The sequence below is a fragment of the Pelobates fuscus genome, chromosome 13 (genome assembly GCF_036172605.1).
Source record: "Pelobates fuscus isolate aPelFus1 chromosome 13, aPelFus1.pri, whole genome shotgun sequence".
Taxonomy (NCBI): Eukaryota; Metazoa; Chordata; class Amphibia; order Anura; family Pelobatidae; genus Pelobates; species Pelobates fuscus.
Window position 1 is genome coordinate 104,475,161 of NC_086329.1, and position 18,788 is coordinate 104,493,948.

General features: G+C 37.3%; 1 protein-coding gene across 1 annotated transcript; it reads left to right on the forward strand.

Annotated features, from left to right (window-relative positions):
- Positions 1-3,230: 3,230 nt before the first annotated feature.
- LOC134582821 (hepatocyte nuclear factor 6-like) lies at positions 3,231-17,673 on the forward strand. The gene is made up of 3 exons (XM_063439489.1): positions 3,231-3,315; positions 3,634-4,639; positions 17,131-17,673. The coding sequence occupies exons 2-3, from the start codon at positions 3,700-3,702 to the stop codon at positions 17,442-17,444; spliced, it is 1,254 nt and encodes a 417-aa protein (XP_063295559.1). The 5' UTR covers positions 3,231-3,315; positions 3,634-3,699; the 3' UTR covers positions 17,445-17,673.
- Positions 17,674-18,788: the final 1,115 nt, after the last annotated feature.

Genomic DNA, 18,788 nt, shown 5'->3' on the forward strand with positions numbered 1-18,788 from the left:
CTGGGCTCTATATCTGAGCAGTATATATATATATATATATATATATACCATGTCTGGGCACTATATCTGAGCAGTATATATATATATATATATATATACCATGTCTGGGCACTATATCTGAGCAGTATATATATATATATATATATATATATATATATACCATGCCTGGGCACTATATCTGAGCAGTATATATATATATATATATAGTAAGTAATAAATGTAGGCTTGCACTCACGGTCTGTAGATAGGTAAAATTTCTTGTTTATTTCAATTCATTAAAATATAGTTGCTGCCATCATCATCAACGTTTCAGCCACTCCTGTGGCTTTCATCAGGACCAATCCAGCATATAAAACATTTCATATACAAATTACTGCTTATATACAGCTAACCTGATTTAAAAACAATGCTTACCACCTGTGTTCTCGAATACCCGGCGTCTATCCCGATCCTGTGCGCATGTGCGAGCACGTCAAACCGGAAGTGGCGTGCTCGCGTCACCACCCGTTGCCGTGGTAACCCGAAACATAAACAGACATATATATATATTTACCATGTCTGGGCGCTATATCTGAGCAGTATATATATATATATATATATATACCATGTCTGGGCACTATATCTGAGCAGTATATATATATATATATATATATATATATGTCTGGGCACTATATCTGAGCAGTATATATATATATATATATATATATATATATATATACAAAGTCTGGGCGCTATATCTGAGCAGTATATATATATATATATATATATATATATATATATATATATACCATGTCTGGGCACTATATCTGAGCAGTATATATATATATATATATATATATATATACCATGTCTGGGCACTATATCTGAGCAGTATATATATATATATATACAAAGTCTGGGCGCTATATCTGAGCAGTATATATATATACCATGTCTGGGCACTATATCTAAGCAATATATATATATATATATATATATATATATATACTATGTCTGGGCGCTATATCTGAGCAGTATATATAAATATATATATATATATATATATATATATACCATGTCTGGGCGCTATATCTGAGCAGTATATATATATACCATGTCTGGGCGCTATATCTGAGCATTATATATATATATACCATGTCTGGGCGCTATATCTGAGCAGTATATATATATATATATATATATATATATATATATATATATATATACTATGTCTGGGCGCTATATCTGAGCAGTACAAGTATATATCCCCTGGATTTCTGCTACATATGTTTGTAGCTAACATAACAATGTAACTACATTCTGTACTAGTTCAGAGTTTTTCACAAATATATGCATTGGTTGGTTGCTAGCTTAAGTAGAGAGCTTCCCCAATCAGCTGATTTAGTTTACATTGTACAGTTCATTGTTCCATTTACTACAAAGCACTGTTTAATGAGTAAACCCCTAATGCATTAACATTTACTAATACTAAGTTTTTTTGCATATATCTATATAATGTGTTTATATATCTGTGTGTATGATGTGTGTGTTGCTATTTATGTGTGTTTATTGTGTGTGTATGAAGAGTATGTTGCTGTGATTTGCTGTGTGAGTTGCTGTGTGCGTTGTTGTGTGTGTGTGTTGCTGTGTATGTGTTGTGTGTGTTGCTATGTGAGTGGATGTGTGTGTCACTGTGTGTTGTGATTTGCAGTGGGTGTATCAGTGTGTGTATCTGTGTGGGTGCGTGTTGCTGTGTGTGTTGTTATGTATGTGTTGCTGTTTGTTGCTATGTATGTGTTGCTGTGTGTGATACTGTGTGGCTATGTACATGTTGCTGTGTATGTGACTGTTTAGCCCCTTAAGACACATGACATGTGTGACATGTCATGATTCCCTTTTATTCCAGAAGTTTGGTCCTTAAGGGGTTAAGTTGCTTTGTGTGTCACTATATGTTGATGTGATTTCAGGGTGTGTATCTGTGTGTTGCTGTGTGTGTATCTGTGTGGGTGTGTGTTGCTGCGTGTGTGGTACTGTGTTTTTATATATGTGTAACTGTTTGTTGCTATGTATGTGTTGCTGTGTGTGTGGTACTGTTTGTTGCTGTATATGTTGCTGTATGTGTTGCTGTGTGTGTTGCTGTATATGTGTTGTTGTTGTGTGTGTGTGTGTTGCTGTATGTGTTGCTGTGTGTGTTGCTATGCATGTGTTGTTGTTGTGTGTGTGTGTGTGTGTGTTGCTATGTGTGTTGCTATGTATGTGTTGCTGTATGTGTTACTGTGTGTGTTGCTATGTATGTCTTGTTGTATGTGTTGCTGTATGTGTTGCTGTATGTGTTGTTGTGTGTGTGTGTTGCTGTGTGTGTTGCTATGCATGTGTTGTTGTGTGTGTGTGTGTATGTGTGTGTGTTGCTATGTGTGTTGCTATGTATGTGTTGCTGTATGTGTTACTGTGTGTGTTGCTATGTATGTCTTGTTGTGTGTGTTGCTGTATGTGTTGCTGTATGTGTTGTTGGTGTGTGTGTGTGTGTGTGTGTGTGTGTGTTGCTGTGTGTTTGTTGCTGTGTATGTTGCTATGTATGTCTTGTGTGTGTGTGTGTGTGTGTGTGTGTTGCTATGTATGTGTTGCTGTGTGTGTGTTGCTGTATGTGTTGCTGTGTGTGTTGCTGTATGTGTTGTGGTGTGTGTGTGTCTTGCTATGTATGTGTTGCTGTGTGTGTTGCTATGTATGACTTGTGTGTGTGTTGCTGTGTGTTTTGCTATGTATGTCTTGTGTGTGTGTGTTGCTGTGTGTCTTGCTATGTATGTCTTGGTGTGTGTGTGTGTGTGTGTGTGTGTGTTGCTGTCTACCCACATGTGGTGCTGAAATTCTCAGGATACGGCAGATCTATCAGAAGGGGTCTGGCTGGATCGCTGAGCTGCTTTTAGGGTCCAGCAATGAGAGAGTTAAGCCTGGGTCGGTGTTTGATTGCACATCTGTCAGATTTTAGGCTGGTGACGTGTGGTAGCAGGAAACTGGAGTGTTTGCAACTAAAATCGATGAGACTTAGCTGTGGGCAGGGAACAGGAGCAGAGCAGGGCAGTGATCTCTGAGATACAGTATCACAATAGGACTGTTATTGGAGAGAGAGGTCTCATCGCTGACTGCTCTGCAAACACCAAACTAGGACTGAGCATACCCCCAGCCAGGAAGCCAAAAAACAACCCAACTATCAGCTTGGATTAAAGGGACCTGGGAGCCAGGAATGTGGGACTGAAGACATCTAATGAAGAGAGCCTGGATGTGGAATCTGTAAAGAATATCCCAAACTAGCCTGCATTGTGCCTGCACCTCACAGAGGTAAGGATCCATCTCCTCCTAATAACATTTCTGTTTGCTGCAATTCTTGCTTTTATTGTGGGTGTTAAAAGGGTTAATGATTAGGGACATTTTTTTGTCTTTTTTTTTTTTTTTTTTTTTTTTTGAATGCCCAGACAATAATCATAGTGACTGACAAGGATCTCGGAATGAGAGGTTTGGGTTCTCTGTTCAGGAGATAACCAGGGATTGTGCTGGATCTTGTAGAGACAAAAAGCCCTCGATAACCAGAGGCCAGATACATCATCTTATTTAAACGAAAAGTGATTTACTCAAACACTAAGCTGTGGTTCTTTCCAGTCAATTTAGAGTGAAGATTAATGACCGCAAGACTAGATAAAGATGCGGATGCTGTAGCCTGAAGCCATGAATGTCCAGTTGGGTTTGGAAAACAGTGAAGACATGTCCAGCTCTGACCAAGTGCTAATGCACAATCAAAGTAGGAGCTTGCATCCACCTGTCCCTCGATCATCGTTGGTGTCCAGCATGACCTCCGTTTTAGATGGCAGTGACTTCCATCGCTCAGACCACCACCTCACTACCTCCCTCCACCCTGGACTTGGATTTGGGGGTGATTCCCCACCAGCATCCGCAAATAGCTATACGACGTTGACCCCGCTTCAGCCCCTCCATGAAAAGTTTCATCACCACCAGCACCACCAGTGTGTCCCAGTTGGTAACGTGATTGGGAGTTTTACACTCATGAGAGAAGATAGAGGCCTGGGTCCTCCAGGCAATTTTTATAGCCACTATCCCAAAGATATATCCATGGGTCAGAGTCTAACATCCATACCTAGCCCAAACCTTACAAGCATGCATAGTTATGGCCATCACTCGGGACACTTGGGTAATGAAAAGATGGTCACGGGCAATGGCTTTGAAGGCCACCACTCCATGTTTAGCAGAATCGATCAGCACTTTTCCAGAGAGTTATCTCCACCTCCAAATTCAGGTGTGGGGTCACCAAACTCCATGCACCAACATCCTTATGCCCATCACAGAGCCGAGTTAAACTGTAGGCAAAACCCCCAAATGCCAACTCAAAGCACGGCCCTTTCAAGTCAGTTGGAGGAAATTAATACCAAAGATGTAGCCCAAAGAATCATAGCTGAACTGAAAAGATACAGTATTCCACAGGCAATCTTTGCAGAGAGAGTTTTGTGTAGGTCACAAGGCACTCTCTCAGACCTTCTGAGGAATCCCAAGCCCTGGAGCAAGCTCAAGTCCGGGAGAGAGACCTTCAAGAGAATGTGGCGGTGGCTTCAGGAACCAGAGTTCCAAAGAATGGCAGCTTTAAGGTTAGAAGGTAAGATACTTTTTACAAAGCATGCTGGTTACCAGGACCTCGGACAATACAGGAAATAAATAAGGGGGGTAAATTTTTTTAAGGGTTTTAGGTACCTCAAAATATTAGAAGACCCTATATTAATTGTTCATTTGTGGCAACGATAAGGATGATACAGTCAGGATATCTTTGTAGGCCTCCAAGTAAGAAATAAGACTTGCACAAATTGTCACATAGGCCCTTATCCACAGATATAAGCATTGGGATAGTGTATGATGAAGTGAAAAGCAGGGGGAACATTCACCATGAAAAATCATCAAAAATATCACACAACAAGCATTAGAGGAAACACTACAAGATGGCGGCCACATGTCTACTTCCAAGAGACGTGTTAGAGAGATAGAAAGCTTCTGTATGAAGGAAGAAGAAAAAACACAAATCTACGCAATAAAATATATTAAAAAAAAAAAGACTAGGATTGGAAGTCATTGGTCTTCTCCGTTTTCCAAAAATTCCCTGTATTGTTTTTGGTCGTTTTCTAAGATTGAGAACTAATATACTGATATATGAAAAGATGACTTATAAAACATTTTCTAAATCATCACTATATCCATATACACGTAGTGTGTAATACACATGATATGTACTAGTTACACATACACAGGCACAGTAATAAAAATTGCAATTAATAAAAAAAATTCAAAACATATGTCTATTATTCTACTTAATCTGGGCAGGGAGATGGGTAACTTTGCATTGCATCTAAAAAAAACTATTAATTTATGTTAACGAGAATTTAAAGATTGTTAAAATTACACACTTCTCCCTCACCCACCATTATGTTTTTTTAATTCGCAAATCCCCTTCTTTTATTTGAGTATCTGTCATATTTCTCCTAGTATTTACACAGGAAAATACATTATATTGTCAGTGACAAAGGGTCAATCTCTACAGTCACAGAACAGATATATTTTCGGTTTGATTTTGACAATAAGGTATTAGCATCTGTATTGATAGAGGTAAAGAAATATTTCAATCAATAAATCATTTTTATATTGATTATCTAGCTGTTAACCTTTTTACTAGAAAAACAAACCTGGACATTTTACAAAACTACGTTACATTTTAACAGACATTTCAGTTCAAATATGTTAACAGCATAAAAGTAATAATATACATAATATTTTCTATATAATGCAAAACATCACAGATTTTAGCAGAAGGCTTGCATGCAGAATGGGACCTTTCGTGGCCTATATAGTCTGACTGTCTTTCGTCTCAAATGGCATGTTCTATATGTGCCTTGAAACTATTTTAAGAATAATAGATCAATTATATTTCACATCAATTGCGCTTTATGAATTTGTATACACTTTATAATTATATATTGTTAAGAAAAATAATTTAAAAAAATATTTTTTAACATATAGGAAAATCCCCTATAGTGCCATTCGGTTTCATTTGAAAATAGTATTTAGTAAAAATTGTTTATTTTACTCAATAAAATTAAAAAGAAAATGAAATAAGGATGTCCAGTCCTCTATTGTGTGGATTTGTGAAAGAAAAAACATGTATTCAAATTTTTTTTCCCCTGTATCTTCCTCACAGTAGGAGGGCAATTCAAGAGAATTGGTGTCCATATTGAGTGAATATTTTTTGTAACTGTGCTTCGATATAATTACAGTCTCCTCTAGACATCACAAAGCACACTGTCTACAGGTAGTCAAATTGGTCTTTTGTTTTGTTAAAATTCAAATATTTCATACAGATAAATTCATAAATCACCACCTTTTTTATTTGTAAGTTTCATATACAATATATATATATATGAATATCAATTCATCTAAATCCTGGCTACTCGATATATAAGAAGTATTTGATTTTATAAGTCTATTCTCATCGTGTGTCGTAGTTTGAAAATGCGTTTGTTTGAAGAATAGTATTGACGTATTTTTATTTTACCTGAGGCCAGCTAGTTGTAAATATTGGAGAGTCCATTTTGGGGTAAACTTGGATTTTTTTTCAAAAAGTATTTTTTTTATACATTTACTATAATTTCTGTAAATATACTTAAAAATATTGTATTTATCAGTCTTAGCCTACACCGATCTATCTAAAATATTTCAGTAAAAGTTAATTATTTCATCTATATGTGTCTGTGAACTAGCTACACATTTTTTTTTAATTTTTTTTTTTATGGTAACCCAAACTTTGTGCAGGTTATTAGATAGATATTTAATTCCTAATATACGAATGACAATACTATGTAGCGGCTGGGGAACTTTTCGATATGTTTATAAAGTTTCGGCAAATTTCACGGTAGTTAAGCAAATATGTTCAGCAATTTCTAATCACTGTAAGATTTTGTACAGTTTTAAAATTTGGGGGGAGATTTTTATCAAAAATGAAGAGAATATTTTTTGCAGTAAAAGTTATGTTGGATTGTAAAACACCACGAAAAAAGTATAACAAAGCTATGATATCTCCTAAACGGCGTTTACACCTAAACCTATTCTGCTGCTTAGATCAGACACACGTACATTAAAATATCTGTATATTCCCCAGATTATGGGTCGAAATATCTCAAATACCCTGGCAATGTCTCAAAACTATTTTAAGAAATAACAACTTGGGAAATGTTATAAATTATACCGTCAATCTAATAATTTTTGAAAAAGTGTGGTAAACGGAGGACTGTGAAAAATACCTTTTTTTTTTTTTTAAAAAAGAACACAATTTAAAAAAAAACAGTGAAGGTGATCTAAGCAATCCAAGCTGGAGAACGTAAGACAAGAAAGGGGTCATTTCTCCAAACTGAGTTTAAAGATCAAGAGAACTTCAAGGGACGCCCAGAAGAGCTGGTAGAATCCCATACAGAAATTAATTAAAATGAACAAAATAAATATAAAAATATAAAAGTAATTATTATACATACACGGGAGCCCTAAACATAAGAGATCTATTATTTTCCTCAGCCCATGCACTTAATGGGTTAATGGGAGAAGTGGACGAGTTGTTCTATCAAGTTTTGAAAACAACTAAGGTAGAAAGGAATGGACTATTTGGTGGGCTCTAGTCATCTCTCCTGAAGACATTTTTGGTTCCAAGTTTTTAGCGTAATGTGTAGTAGTTTGGAATTACCAAATATTCAGTGGACTTAAGTAAATGTCATGGGCGTAAAAAAAAAAAAAAAAAATTAAAAAAGAGAGAGAGAGAGTCATGTAACATTTAATGTTTCTTCTACTGCTAGAAACTAAATATAACGTATCTGTAAAAAATAATCAATGCAGGTTATGTACAAAAAATAAAATAACAGATTATATATTTATGAAATTGAGGAACAATGGATTGATTGTCAGGGACTGTTAAATGAGAAAACAGAGCAAGCACGTGATATGTTAATAATTAAAATTCTATTGATTGTAAAAAAAAAATACCACAATAAATGTGTATTAAATTACTTGTGATACTATATGTACATGTGAATGAATTATTAATACTTTATAATAACGGTGCCCATCGCTGGCCCTTAAACTGCAGGAGGAGTAAATTTCCCATAATTCTCTGAAAGGCGATTCTTACAAAAGCCAAAGCGTCAAAGTTGACAAGAATTTGATAAAATATTAGAGATAATTGTTACACGAATATTCCTGTCTTGTCATTCTTAAAGCCATGACAGCTTCAATTATTAAATATATCAAAACAACTATTTTATACAATTATACATTTTCCCTACCATTTGTTAAAATATATAAACGGATGGGGCAGGGGGAGTCGTTTGTGCAATTTGTTTTATCTATGCACAAACTGAGCGCTGTTTAACAAAGAGTTAAGCGTGATATAGAACGCACCCTTCATAATAAAGATTATTACACTATATGAATAGAATAATGATTCCTTAGATCTGGAAAATAATTGGCAAAGAATAACGCTACAATGAGCCTCATGCTTTTCCATTTCTAATGGAATTAGGAATTGTTGGTAAATATATTTGATAGTATTTTTGGTAATATATATATATATATATATATATATATATATATTTTTTTTTTTTTATTATTATATTTTATTTTTTATATTTTTTTAATTTATTTTTTTACATTCTTTATATGTTAACAATTCACTTAACAGGACAAACAGCACATAAAATGAGAAATGAGAATGGAGTTTAATAAATGCTACATTTAGTTTTGTGTATATCGATACGCACACTTTGCATATAAGACTTTTCATCCCTTTTTATCCCTGCCATATTGTGCGAGTCTGTGTTTTATATATATATATATATATATATATATATATATACAGATATATATACAAAAAAGTGGATATCTTGGCACTCACCCTTTCCAGATAACAATACATTTTCTACCTGGGTGCAATCCCACGTTGAAAGGATATATAAACAAAATAAAGAGATGCACTCTCAGGGCTTGTAAAGTGAAAAAAAGAGGATTTATTCCAATAGGTATTTACATTAAAAAAAAAACGACGTTTCGACCGGTTCGGGTCTTTCTCAAGGTCCAGATATATATATTACAAACACCAGACACTGGACTTTCATACAGGTTCAGACAGCCTGCTCACATAAATGCAGTTGGAATGCCTCATGTACAGAGAGTGATTGATGTCTTTTAATTAACGACCGTCAAATCATTATGAAGCTTTTAAGATCATTTTTGTTTGCATATCAAGATTGGACAGTAGCTATTACTTATCGCTGGCTCATTGTATATTTACATTCCTATAATACGTGCTGAAGACAGCATTCCGTACTCTTATTTATTTAACATTAAAATTCCAAAGGGACGTTTAGAAAACTGGGAGTGGGGGGTACATAAAAAAAAAAAAACGTTGCCAAACTGAGCGATTGTGCACAATACCTTTAATTATTCGGGGCGGCATTCTGTATGGATAACAAACATTTTTAGATTGGGGCTCACACTATTACCTATGGACTGAGCTGGCAATATAAGGGTTACAGCAAAAATCATTGATTTCTACCGCCGAGTCAGCGCCATTCACGCACACACACACACACACAATCCACTCATAAACTACCCACAATTCTCTGCGCCTGATTCCCTGGGGGGGCTTTCTGTTAGCATTTTATTGATTTTTTATTTTACAGAAATTAGCCCCTCTCACGACCCCCCCCCCCCCCTCCAAGAGAATCGTTTGCATTATATTTATTTATATTTAATACATCTTATCTACCTTAACGATTCACGTGATATAAACAAACAGGAAGGCGGAAGAAGAGAAATGAGTGCAAGATTTATTAGACGGGAATAAGTATAGATTTTTTTTCTTCTCATCCGAGTCGCCTTTGTCTTGATAAACATACAAATTCCTGCATGCCTCATTTTATGCCATGATTTATATATTTTATTCGATACTGCCTCTAAGTAGGATAATAAAGGCTCTGCATTTATAAAATTGCAGGCACCCACATGTGTTTTTACCAGCATTAATACCCCGGCATTTTTTTCCGTTCTCCATTACATGGCTGCACCTGTTGTTTTTGTAATGGACAAAACTGAGCATGCTCAAACTGTGACAATAGATCGTGCGTGCGCATTACACGACAAGAGGGGATTCAGAGCATTTTTATGATCAAAAAAATTATTTCAGATCACTAAAACAGCCTTTACCAATGCCCGAAAATGGCAAAAGAGGAAAATGAATAGTTGATTTGAGCGATATTTTTCCACCCGAATATGACTTTTATTCTCAATCAAAACATCAATATCTTCCAATTTGGGTTGCAAATTATTAATTTAGCTACGGTATAGCTTTGAAGGGCATGAAAAGGTAAAACGGCCAATTAATTTTTATTATTTAAATAGCGCCAACATATTCCGTAATGCTTTACAATCCTAAAACGGGGACCTTCAACAAGTAGTTGACATAAATGTTTTTAGCAATGACAAGAGGTGACGTTGTAATTCTAGTTGAAAGAAGTATTGTCCGACCGTCCTCAATTACGCAGTATGTACAGTTCGAAGGGTGGTATCTATAAATACATTTAATAAAAATAATTTTTTAAAATACAAAGGATAACAAAGGGGGATTTTGTAAGGTGGGGAGATAAAGTTATAAGCTCGATGTTGCCATACGGGTCTCATTTTCACTCTTGTGAATCAGGTTAATTCATACTTCGGAACACACGAGACTTGGCCAAAGACTCTGATTGCCACTGATATCTGTGCCTCCATAGCAAGGTCTTCTTCTCAGAGTAGAGTAAGTGTTGATAAAATAAGCCTGGTTGCACCCAATGTGGTACCCTAATCCAGCAGATTTATTGATCATGAAAAATAAACTCCCACCTTTGTAGTAGTCTTCTTGCTCAGTATATGAAAAAGGAGAGTTCCTTAGTTGATTTTTTGCTACCAATAACTATCCTGGATTAAGGTAGAATCCCAAACTGCATGTCATTGGTAATATTACTTTGGTAGAAAGGTAGACCCCATCTTTGTTTTTTTGCCACTGTTGGGCGAGCCCCCTATATTCATCCTAGTGGTGTTGGTGGTGATTAGCCTCACATACATGTCACCAATCTCTGTACAAGCAATGAGTTTTCTCTTCTAGATACACCTATTTTTTGGCCCTTAGGACAACGAAGATCTTTTGCTCCAATGACCATAGGATCTAGGTTTTAAGGTTGTGGTTGCACCAGCAGTGTACAAACTATGTCCTCGATTTAATAGCCCGTCCAAATGATGCAATACTGTTAGAAAAACGTTCCAAATGACTTATCTAGAAATAAAATTCATAGACTTTAATGGTAACTTCTCCAGATAAACCCTTTAGAAGGTTTTTCTAACAGTATTGAATAGTTTGGAAAGCTTACTAAATCGAGGTCTATGTATCCAGAAGTCTGCGTGTCAGAAAGGATTATGGGAAGGCGTATTACGATAACAATACAGTAACTGTATTTGTAAGGCCAACGCAAACATTTCCTATTAGTTCGTTACAGAAGGGTTAGCAGATCCCCATTTTTATGAGAGATAGCTCTATAAATGTGTAAACATTAATTGGGTAGATATTTGATTTAAATCTTCATGATTTTCAGTCCAGGTCTTAAATGTCACTGATAAATAGGGAATCCAGTCGTATGGACCACTAATGACCAGTCGTATGGACCACTAATTATCAGAATATGGACCACTAATGACCAGTCATATGGACCACTAATGACCAGTCATATGGGCCACTAATGACCAGTCATATGGACCACTAATGACCAGTCGTATGGACCACTAATGACCAGTCATATGGACCACTAATGACCAGTCGTATGGACCACTAATGACCAGTCTATTAACCAATAACATTAAGATACACACACAAAAAAAAGGAAAAACAGATGATGCTACCAAAGTTAGGTTTTAAGAGGAAGGGATGTTTTGGGAAGCCTTTTGTTGATAACTGTTGCATGTCCTTTTATAAAGTGATCTAATAATATACATTCTGTACACATTCTTACCCCTGCAATACATGTGATATGGTGTATTGTATGTCCACTCACTCGTTGACATCCTCTTAAACCCACTGCAGGAGTAAATTCGTACATTTATCAGTGTGAGACATGAAGAGACATAAACACAAACATTAGACAAAATCAGGGACAATAAGCATATAACATAACAGCTCATTGTATTATTACAGCTCATTGTATCCATTACAGCTTATTTTATTATTACAGCTCATTGTATCCATTACAGCTTATTGTATTATTACAGCTCATTGTATTATGACAGCTTATTGTATCCATTACAGCTCATAGTATTCATTACAGCTTATTGTATTATTATAGCTCATTGGGTCCATTTCGGCACATTGTAGTGGTTATGGTACAGTTGGTGGGCGCCCTGTTATGTCGGACCATTTTCAAATTGTTTGACAAACATGGGGCTCTCCTGCCACTACAGTCCAACACTTGACCCTGCCAGACTTTGTACGGCCTTTGCAGGCTAGAGCACGGAGTTAACAGCTTATCTTTGCATATATACCTCTCAGCTTATCTTTGCATATATACAATGTGTATCCCTCTTGTCTGTGTATTAGGAGTTCGCAGTGCCTCTGCTTTATATATTACACATTTTGTGATACAGTGTCGGTTAGATATTATATATCCTTGGATTCTCTTGTCTGTGTATTAGGAGTTAGCGGTGTCTCTGGTTTATATATTGCACCGTTTTTGTACAGTTTTTTTTCTTTTACAGTTTTGGTTAAGAGGACTGACGGGCCTCTGTACAGCGATATCATGTTCTCATTCTCCGTCCTCTGTCCATTAATTCTCCTATACTACTTACAAATCACTATTCCAATAAAATTGTCACCAGATGTCTCCTGCAAGTCTCACGCACAGTCAGCACAGCTCTCTATCTACATCTGTCCCGATTCAGGACTGTCTAACACAGCCTGTCGTCGTATGCATGTCAGTGGCAGTCAGCTAGTAAATAACTTTGTGTGACCCAGTATTCATCCATCCTACCCCAAAACTTAGATTTCTCTATTTGCGACTACCGGCCCCCTAATTAACCCCTAAGGAACAATGACGGTATAATCCCACTTTAACAATCTATTCTATAAAGAGCCTGTATATCAACACGTAATGTCTCTCAGGGTGAAATGACAATCCTCAGTACATGCTGGTATAAAGGCTTTAGAGAACGGGTTTGGATGACAACATTAGATCTCAGTGGTCTTACAAGCGGTCAATCCAGAATGTGCGTAAGTTTATTGTTTAAATGAAGAGATGTAAAACGCCAGTTGATTGGGTTTCAGGATAGATAATTCTAAGCGCATTCCATCGGCGGAATAAAACGTTAATTGTTAGATTATGCGTTAATCATTTCATTCCTAATTGGCACTCTGGATTACGGCTTTGGTTTAGAAAGAAAAACTCTTACTACCTACACGCTGTCCTCTAACCATCCTGCGTATTGTCACTATCATCGATTTTATATATAATTATTCTATTTTTTATGAAGTCTAGGCCCACTTTGCCAATGGTGGTTATACAACGACATAAAAAAAGAGGGGGATAAAAATATGAAGTATCTATATAGAGAACGAAATGTATCTTTGTTAAGGCATGTACAGTGCCAATGTTAGCGAGTTGGTCTGACAGTGAGGGCTAGTATAGTCTATATTTACAGGAACAGTTCATTTGATTTTTTTTTTTTGGGGCCAAATTTAGTGAATTGGAAATATTCTTTATGTTTGAAATTCACGCTGAATTATCAACAATTCACTCTATAGTACATAACCTTATGATGTGAGGTCACTAGATCTCTCTATAAAATGCTATGTTATGCATTCCCTATTACACTGAAATTCTGGGTACTATAAATAAAATCAGATATAAAGTCAATGTGATGAGGAAACCTATTAACCATAATTTGCCAAGGACAAACATGGGTCACAATGCAGACATAAAGATCCACCTAGGGACTGTCTCTACAAATCCAGGACACCTGGCAGGAATACATAGAATTCTAATATACAGTGAATAGAAACTCAGCACTCCTTGTACACTTTTATAAAATGAATAAGATTATTTAGCTAGCTTTGATAAGATTTAGATTTATAACCAATTAACTCTTTAGCTTCTGATGGGAATATAAGCCCATATAACATGTTGCATTTTTTTTTAACAGCACACACAGATTCAATTTGCGATCCTAATTAAACATTGGGCGGCGATTTAAAAATCCCAGTTTTCTCCTGTATTGGGCCTGGACCGTCGTGGGTTAACGTGTGTTATATGAAGAGCTGTATGCAGGCCACACAGCTGAGATGAGATCAATATTTTTCTATCAGTGTGCAATGTCCCAGACAAGAGATGGGGGAAGGGATGGGATTTCCACCAGATGGGGACAAAAGGTTGAAAAAAATGGGGTATATTCGTTATATAATGCAATTGCTGCCGTGCCCTTGTCCATCATTGACTTATTGGGGTCTATACACAACTATTATAGGACGATGTTGTCCCATCAATATATGCTTGTTGAAAGAATATATGAAATCGACAAAAAAATAAAATTGTAGGGCTTATTCACTAAACATTGGTCTACGGTGAACTAAACCCAGATTTACAAATTTCAGGCGAGATCGGCTGCACTGGGAAATATATCCAACTGAGTTTATCATTCCAGATTTAAAAATTCAGGTTTCTGTTGGCCAGATATCCCTGATAAAACCCCATAGAGTCTAAACTAGTCATGTCATTAATGTAATTTCCATGTCGTTTAGTATGCGGCATTAACCCCTTCACTTACGGCTATGCTTTCAATGTGCTACTAAACAATCTGCGGACATCTTCCTGTTAAAAAAAAAATAAGAAGAATAGTAGATGCATGAAACAGCCTTTTGTTGGAGGTGGTACAGACTAATAATGCAGGACAGTCCCTGAATAGTTATGGCAGCTTGTGTTATTTTGGGGTGAGCGCTGTTTAAGGTGGTCTCTCATAGGCACAGCTTACAGATACCTCAGTCCACTCTCTAGAACAGGGATAGGCAACATTCTGCACTCTGTGTGTTGGGGACTACATATCCCGTTGCACTTTGCCAGAGTTATGGCTTCAAGGGAATTATGTGAGACGTAGTCCACAAAATCTGGAGTGTTAACGTTTGACTACCCTTGTTCTAGAATTAACACAATTACTGTATTCACTTACCAGGACCACAATCATACCATGGGATTTGCCTGAACCAATGTTGACAAGTGGTTAAAGGTGCTTTAAACAGGTACTTTTTTTTTATTTATTTTTTTTAAAGATTGGTTGCCACTTTTCCAAATTCTACCTTGTACCAATCAGTATAACCAATAACCAGTTTTTGCATTAATAATCCACATTATCAGACTACCAGTGAGAGCAGCCATCTTAACACCCCATATATTACACCTCCTCTTTGAAGGCAGCTGATTGGTTCCTGTGGGTTCAGAGGGAGGGCTTGGAGGAAAGGAGATTTTACGAAGATCCATTTTTAAAAAAACAAAAACAAACATTATTAAGACACTAACACTGATTGCAAAGAAAACACTACGCGTTATAACTAGTTTGATAAATCTATCTAACCGCGTCAGATGCAGTGTAGGCAATCACCTGGTGTCCACCACGAGCCCTTAGCCTGCAGGATCAATCATGACTAGCTAATGTCATTTATGTCGGTTCCTTATTTGCGTTTACTTGTAGGAAGGTTACTCCTCCATATTAGATGTCAGGTTAAAACATTGTAACTGTGGGTAATGAGAGCCCTGATGCAATGCTGACAAACACAGATACTAAGCATGTTAAATATGGACTGACTGCAGCGCTGGCCCTAGGCCTTAAACAGGCCCACTGCGAAATTTGGGAGTGACGCCACCCTGCCCGTCATTACTGATTTCATGAAAAGAGATGAAAAGTCACTTCTGACATAACAATTTGTGTGTCTGTGACAGTGACCATTTTATGTAAAAAGTGGCTTTTTAGTAAAATAATTTTTTAATGGTTTCTGCAATATGTTTACATGTGAGGGTTTCTGTGTGTACCAATGCACGTGGATGTCTTTCTGTATAACAGTGTGTATTGTGTGCACAGTGTCATCACAGTATCACAGCTTGTGTGTGTTCTGGCAGTGGGTGTATGTCAGTGCTCCTGTGCAGTGCATGTGTAATGTGTTTTCACATTGTCTATATGTGTGTATGTATGTGGCTGTTCCTGTGTTTGCGTGTACAATATCAGATGTATCCTGTGTTCGTGTGTGTGTGTGTGTGTGTGTGTGTGCAAAGCTTGCATGTGTGTTTGTCAGTGTTCCTAAGCTCCCATTTAAATGTAGAGTGCAACTCCCATGATGGTCAGTCAGCCGTGTATACCAGTTGGATTTTTATGAACACCTTAGGTGTCCATCTATGTCACCTCATTAGTTATTTCATTCTGCTCCCTCCTAGTAATCTCTCGTTAGCCCACTCTCCAGTTACCTCTTGCTCTCTCTGGCCATAGTTGTGGTAGTGTGGGTGCGAGATGAATGCCTAGGGCGATGCTGTGCCTTTCTTCTCCACCATAGTGCTCTGTGCGGCTGGAGACAAGACTGTGAGTGGGCGAGGTGGGTACATGACATAATGCCAACACCTGTTTGTTTCACTGTACTGTTGGCCAGCACGTGGCGCACCGAGGCTAAGAAGGAAGGTACACTGCTGCCCTGACTATTCACTGTTTGGACATTCTATAACAAATCCTGTGGGTGGCTGGAGGGGGTGTAGGTGGGTGCAAACTGCTTGCAGGTTGGTTGTGAAGTTTTCTGAACTCTACAATCTGTGTATTGCTGGCAGGGTGGCAGTGCCCCCATTCTGTCTGCTTTCTATGTGATTGCACAGGTCACAAGTCCCTAAGGCTGACCCTGAATGATTGAATGGCATGGTCAACAATAGTTGCTGCAAAAGATTCTGGGTATGGTTAGTCTTTTTATTTTTTATTAATTCATTAAGTCATTATGTTTCTTTTCTTACTTGTCTACAGCCTGCAAAAGGAAAGAGCAAGAACAAAGCAAAGTCGAAAGAAATCACGTGCCTAAACGGCACCGGCTTGTGTTCACCGATATCCAGCGCCGTACGCTACATGCCATCTTTCACGAAAACCAGCGCCCCTCCAAGGAATTGCAGATCACCATCGCCCAGCAACTGGGCTTAGAACTTTCCACCGTAAGCAACTTCTTCATGAACGCCCGCCGGAGAAGTCTGGACAAGTGGATGGAAGAGGGTCACGGACACCCCTCATCTTCGGGATCTTTGTCTTCTAAGGGTGGTTCAGCGATCGCTTGTACCAAAGCATGATTCGTAGACTGTAAGGCTATCAACCAAAGATAGGAGCAGAGAAGCCGCACCTTCACCAGTTCTCCATTACAGACACAGATTCGTAAACACGTATACATGAAGTGTGATCAAGAAGTGACTTACAGGAGGTACGAGTGAATGGCTACCTGTCTCCGACACCTGTCATTTTCAGACACCTGTCCGATACCTCTTTAAATCTGGATTCAGACTTGTTCATGTTTGTTCGTAATTTATTGTTTTTAATTTAATATAATGCTGACAGAATACACAGCGCACTGCATTAATACAGGTAAAAAAAATAGTCTACCCTAACAGGTATATTTTGGTACTTTTACACAGAAATGTCATCTGACATGTCATCTGACTATTATAAGTCTTTGCAGGGGGGATCACTCTCCCCAATAATTCCCTGGGCAAAGATTTTATTTATTTAACTCCTTCGCCATTACTGCATGCCATCAGTTATTGTATAAGGCAATGGCAATACCTAACGGGGCCTTAACACAGCCTGGGTGGATATTATGTATTTTATTAACTCTCAGTCATATTTCGCAGAAGGCCACACTTGGACAGAGTTACAACTTTATATTCCACAGGGGAATATCAGATTTATAGTGTTTACCAGGCTACGGCCAACGCGTTTCACAGTTAATATTCAATCTTGCTCACAAAGTCTCCTTTGATTTTAATTGTGTATAGTGAGCTTGTCATATGAGTTGAGTGTGAGAATGTCCTTTCTAAAGAGGATATGTCACCTTCAACTCAATGCAAGACATTCCTGTTATTTTAAAAAAAAGACTAGGAAGGTGGTCTGTACCCATATCTAGAGCATTATTTGACAGACCCAGACGTCAGTCCCAAATTTTACAAATGCTTGTCAACTCATGCAGGTCTCAGCATGCATGTTCATGCCAGGGGTTCTTAACTTCTGGATCGGGTCCTAAAACTGGTTCCTCAAGGTTTTCAGTGGGTGTCAATCGCCTAGAAAAGGCACATCATATCTGTCACACCCCAGGAAACTCTAAATTATAAACTGTTTTTTTTTTTTATATTGAACCTGCCATCCTCGTAAACTGGAGAGATAATATTTTTTTTTGACTGTTACACAATACATAATTATGACACAGTGGGTCACCATGCTAATTCTACAGTTGAAGAATGGGTCACATATAATTCCTCTGGTGTCAGTCCCAAAGACTGTTATGATTTCATTAAAAAATTGTCTTATTATAGTGGAACTAAATAATTAAATTTTAGAGAAAGAGAATTAGATCCCCAATTATTGAGGAATAGCAACTCCCATGATGCTTTGCTAGTTCTACATCTAAAAACGAGATGTAGACA

Coding starts and splice junctions, on each gene's coding strand:
- LOC134582821 (XM_063439489.1), top strand. CDS start 3,700: ATGAATGTCCAGTTGGGTTTGGAAAACAGTGAAGACATGTCCAGCTCT. Junction 4,640..17,130: donor GGCAGCTTTAAGGTTAGAAG/GTAAGATACTTT, acceptor ACTTGTCTACAG/CCTGCAAAAGGAAAGAGCAA.